The 5,128-nt window shown below is 56.3% G+C and overlaps 1 protein-coding gene across 1 annotated transcript in view; it reads left to right on the top strand.

The window, feature by feature from the left end:
* Positions 1 to 4,105: 4,105 nt before the first annotated feature.
* LOC104470246 (dentin matrix acidic phosphoprotein 1-like) overlaps positions 4,106 to 5,128 on the top strand; it is a 2,834-nt gene continuing 1,811 nt past the window's right edge. The window contains exons 1-3 of the mRNA XM_010085095.1: positions 4,106 to 4,159; positions 4,271 to 4,318; positions 4,769 to 5,011. Coding sequence (XP_010083397.1) covers positions 4,106 to 4,159; positions 4,271 to 4,318; positions 4,769 to 5,011 — 345 coding nt within the window. The remainder of the gene's footprint in view (positions 4,160 to 4,270; positions 4,319 to 4,768; positions 5,012 to 5,128) is intronic.

The raw sequence follows: 5,128 nt of genomic DNA, 5'->3' as shown, positions 1-5,128 counted from the left end.
AAAAAAAAAAGAAACAAAAAACCAACCCATGAAAATTGTTGGAGGTGCCTAAAAAAGGTTGGCAACGTGAACTCATATCTAACCAGGGACAGGGGTATAATTTTGTTGCAGGTCGAGAGGAAAATACATCCCACGGTATCTGCAGCAGGGGTTGGGGAGGGAAGAAAAGGGAAAACATCTGCTGAAGGTGCGAGACAAAAAAAAAAAAAAGAAACAAAAAACCAACCCATGAAAATTGTTGGAGGTGCCTAAAAAAGGTTGGCAACGTGAACTCATATCTAACCAGGGACAGGGGTATAATTTTGTTGCAGGTCGAGAGGAAAATACATCCCACGGTATCTGCAGCAGGGGTTGGGGAGGGAAGAAAAGGGAAAACATCTGCTGAAGGTGCGAGACAGTGCCTGTCTGGAGGTTGAAGGGCTGCAGGGAGAACAGAGGGACTGGGAGGCACCAGGTGGCATGAGGAAGAAGAAAGAAGATGCTCCTGGCACTGGGCACCCGTGCGGTCCTTGCACAGCCCGCGCAGGGCAGGCATGCAGGGTCCCCTGGCTGGTGGTGATGGGGAGAAAGGCAGGAGACGCTGGAGGATGGGATGAAGCAGAGATGTGTGGCTTCATAAGAGGCTCTGTCATGCTGGGGCAGTGTCACAACACGGGGAATCTTTTCTGGATGAGACATCCCAGGCAAATCCAGATAAGCTGCAGTTGACAGAGTCCTGGCTCAATACTGCTCAAGTTTCCTGAAGTCACTTGCTTCACAGTGTCAGCATCTCCTGGGAATCTCTGCAAACCCGCAGCCCTTGCTGTGTCCCCCGGGCTGTGCTGGCACCTCAGGGAATGTGTGTGTTGGCACCAAGGGGCCATTGCAGGTGAGGGTTTGCCGGGGTTTTACAGCAGGTTTGCTGCTGAAGGTGAGCTGTGGTTGACGGGCTTCGAGGGGCTTCTACAATCAGGTCAAAGAATAAACAAGACTGGCACTGGAAGCCAATGCACAGATGCCGGCAGTGTTTGGCAGAGTGTTTTGTTCTTGATGTACGGATACCCAGAACCACACGTTAAACACAATCAAACAGAAAAAAAGGAGCTTCCATCTCGAGATGCGGTCTAAATTTCATCCTCACGCAACACACTGAGCAGCAGTGGCACGAGGGATGCTCTCTTATGTTCAGTCAGGAACGACACGTAGGGTTGCTGCATTATTTTCAAGATAAGATTCCAAAAAAAGAGAAGAAAAGCATGACTGATCGACCAAATGATGGCAAAATTCCAAAGCCCATTGTAGAGCAAGGGATTGATACTGGGAATGTGTGTGTCTGCACCACGGGACCATGGCAGGTGAGGGTTTGCCGGGGTTTTACAGCAGGGCGGGCAAGGAGCCCGTATTTCCTGTGCTTCCCCTGCCAGGCGGCTCCGCAGCGCAGGGCTGGACCCCCCCGGCCATCATCTGAAGGCCTCTTTCTTCTACCCAAAGCAGCAGAAACGCAGCTGGGGAGAACGTGCCGACACTCCTCGCAGAGCATGAATGCAGTCATTTACCCTTCCCCCCCAGTAAAACCCTCCGTAGCCCAGTAGGCACCCCACTGCTGGCCCCCTTGCCCCGTGGCCGTGCCCATCCCTGCGGCTTGGCCGTGGGGACACACCGGCTGGCAGAGCAGGGATGCGTCGCCTGCTTCAAAGCAACCTATTTGCACGCACAGCGTGTTTTTATTAGCAGCGAGGGGGTGTTGCGGGCACGGAAGGTTTACAGCAGCCAAATAGAGGCGAGGAAGTCGGCTTCCTTCTGCCCCGGCCAGGGCAGGACCACAGCGGTGCACGGCCGGTGCTGTGCTAAACCCAACCACTGCGGTCGCAGCGTGTCAAAGTGTGTGCATGTGCACGCACATGGAGGTTTGCAAACCCCCTCTTGTGTTACGTGGGCGCGAGCAGAGGCTCTCTGCACTGCCAGCATATGATGCTGTTTGCAGCAGATAATCCATGCGGCACCAAGAATCCCTGGGGTACGTGTGCTGCACGTGTATCTATTCACATATAGAATTGCATACACATGGCCATGCATATTCATGCCCATACACACGTCTACGTGTTGTTGCCTGTCTTCCAAACCCCTTAGGTAAGCAGCAAGTGCCACATTCCCACAGGACACACTTGCTGCTCTGCGCATCACCATGTGCTCAAAATGTGCTGGAGCAAAGAGCCACGCTCCCAATTCCTTCCCCTACAAAGCAGCACCTCCAGCCCAGCTTGAGCAGCTCCAGCACAGAGGTTTCATCCCCTGGCCAGCAACTGGAAGAACATCTGGGGATGCTGTGGTCCCTCTGCGCGGGGGGTGGGACCCTGTGGGACCCTCCCTCCGCACTTTCATTCCTTTTTTCCTTTCTCCCTTGCATGAGTGTGTGCGTCCTTAGGTGGGCACAAAAATAGGCATCCCCCCTCCTTGCAGCATGGTGTTTCGTGCTCCTGCCCTGTGGCACAGGGGGGAGGCAGTGTCCTGGCAGGGGACCAGTCCCACGTGGGTTCCGACACCCTGCCCAGGGCATGGGGCACACGCCGCTTAGGAGGATGCTGTGCCCAGGATGGGGTCCGGCGCTCGGCGTGGGCACCACTGTCGTTGTTTGTGTGTGTGTGTCATGGGGGGAAGTGTGTGAAGGGGATAAATTTAGCAGCCAAAACACAGGGCCGGCGGAGTCGGTCATTAACTGCCAGCCTGCCTCGTCATCCTGCCAACCACAAGGAGCTTTTTTAGGGCCGGCGTCCCGGCGGAGGCCGGAGGAAGCGTGGGAGGCTGGTTCCCGGTGACACCTCCACGTGTGGCTGTGCTGCCCAGGGGTGCCATTGGCTGTCCCCCTGGCGAGCGGTTAAATGCCCGCGTTGCCACACCGGGACACACAGCTTGGGGCATCCCATCAGAGGCAGCTGGCTTGGCTTGTCCCAAGCGCTGGAGGAGATGCCAGCTCACATCACGCCTCAAGGTAAAGGTTTTTTTAGTTTCATTGGGTTGCTTTGGCATCGCTGCGAGTGCAAATGGCAACGGCTGGCGAGAGGGGCTGTAGATTTCCTTGGCTGAAATCAAGAGAGGCTTGTAAGCTGGGATGGAGGTGGTCCTTTCAATGGGGAGCGTGGCTCTTTGCTCCAGCACATTTCGAGTGCCTGGTGATGCACAGAGCAGTAAGGCAGCCCCGTGGGGACGTGGCACTCAGCTGCTTACCTAAGGGAGTTGAAAAATGCCAGCAGAGCTGGAGGAAAGCCTCTCACTGCTCCAGCTGCTCCGCTGCTGCCCATGGAGCTGATGGCATTGCTCCTGCCCCAGCTGAGATGTTGCTGTCACTTTCTGCCACTACCACTTTTCTGGTAGAGTGATGCTGCTCCTGAGCAGGTTTTCCCTAGGATGCCACCCTGACCCAGGGATGTGGCTCTCCACTGGATTATCTTACTGGGGTAAGATTTTTTGGGGCGGTGGGAGGTTGCCGGGGATGTGGGGACCATGCTGGGTGGGTGGCACAGCTCTGCAGCCCGTGGTCTCGCCGTGCTGCCCATCCACGGTCCCAGCTCCCATTGTTGGCCACCAAGCTTGGGTGGGTGGTGGGTGACGTCGTCATGGGAACAGGGAATCCAGAGGAGCTTTCACACTCTTCAAGGAAGAAATATTTTACACTGAGGGTGGTGAAACACTGGCCCAGGTAGCCCAGGGAGGTGGGAGATGCCCCGTCCCTGGAAACATTCAAGGCCAGGTTGGATGGGGCTCTGGGCAACCTGGGCTAGTGGAAGGTGTCCCTGCTCAGTGCAGGGGGGTTGGACTGGGTGACCTCCACGGTCCCTTCCAACTCAGACTGTTCTATGATTCTGTGGTTCTATGATTCTTTAATGATGCTCAGACAACAAGTCTGTGAGGACATGGCCAGGTGTTTCAAATCCCAAACAGTGGAGATGCCAGGAGGTGGCACAAGGACAAATCCTTGATGCGTCTGATGACCTGCCAGGCTGGGCACCGCGTGCTGGGGTGGTGAGGCCGTGTTGGTCAGAGGGGTTTTGTGGGACACTTACAAACACTTTTCTCTGGTGTGCAAACCCTTTGCTCCCCCGTTGCAGCCACAGGGACCACAACCGACATGAGGGCCGTGTTCCTGGTGCTTCTCCTCTGCGCTGGAGCCTGTGCCCGCCCCGTAAGTACCCCCCGTGCAGGTCCTCAGACCCCAAACCCTGCCAGTCTCCCCCAGTTGAGGGGTGCCACTCAGTGGCTGGTTGCTGATGAGATGTCTCCTGGATGTCCTTAGGTGCCTGGCCGCGAGCCCATCCGCCCCCGCCGCAGCACCCGGCAGGAGGTAAGCTTGGGGGGGTGCCCTGGTCCTGCTGGTGGCACCCGCTCGCCGAGCAAGTCTGTGATGGGGAGTCAGCCCCAGGCAGGCATCCTCGGACTGGGAACCTGGGGGAGGACGTCAGTTCTGCGGGTCTTTGAGCTCTGTCTTTTCAAGCTGGGTTGGTTTCAGCTCATTTTGCCTTGCTCCCTGTGCACCTTCCCAATTTCCTTGACATGTTGAGCTGGAAAAGGGAGTTTCTGTGCTCCGAAATACCAGGGTTTGGGCTTTTCTGGGTTGCTCTTTTGTTGGTGGCTGCTCTTTTCTGGCATCAGCAAAAACATCTGAAGGCCTGGGGTTGCAATCAATGAATGAGACTTGAGCACGTGCATGGCTTGGGAGCAATACGTTGTCCTGCAGCAATGGCAGTAAACGTGCCGTAGCGTTTAGTTAAACCGTGTCGTGTTTTGCTTCCAGGACACAGCTAGCAAAGATGACTTCAACAAGCTGGGCAACCTCCTGGGTGGTGGAGATGGCAGACACCCTCCTGGCAGTGCGGAGAGGGGAGACAATGCCCTTGCTGGGGAGCCAGCAGGTGGGAATGCCGTGGGCGAGCTCCACAGCCGAGAAGAGGGAGGCAGAGCTCGGGAGGCTCAGCACCTGAACTGGGTGGATCATGAGGACACGGATGCTCAGGATGAGAACAGCCTTGGTTTCCTGGTGAGTGAGCAGAGAGCAGTGTTTTGGTGTGCCAGGAAAGCACACTGAGCCCCAAAGCTGGGCCCCCCAGTGCAAGAAGGACATTGAACTGCTGGAGCGGGGCCAGAGGAGCCACGG

This window comes from Pterocles gutturalis, unplaced genomic scaffold (genome assembly GCF_000699245.1).
Source record: "Pterocles gutturalis isolate BGI_N339 unplaced genomic scaffold, ASM69924v1 scaffold27625, whole genome shotgun sequence".
Lineage (NCBI taxonomy): Eukaryota > Metazoa > Chordata > Aves > Pterocliformes > Pteroclidae > Pterocles > Pterocles gutturalis.
Note: the sequence above shows the minus strand (reverse complement) of the source record. Positions and strands in the feature narration are given on the sequence as shown.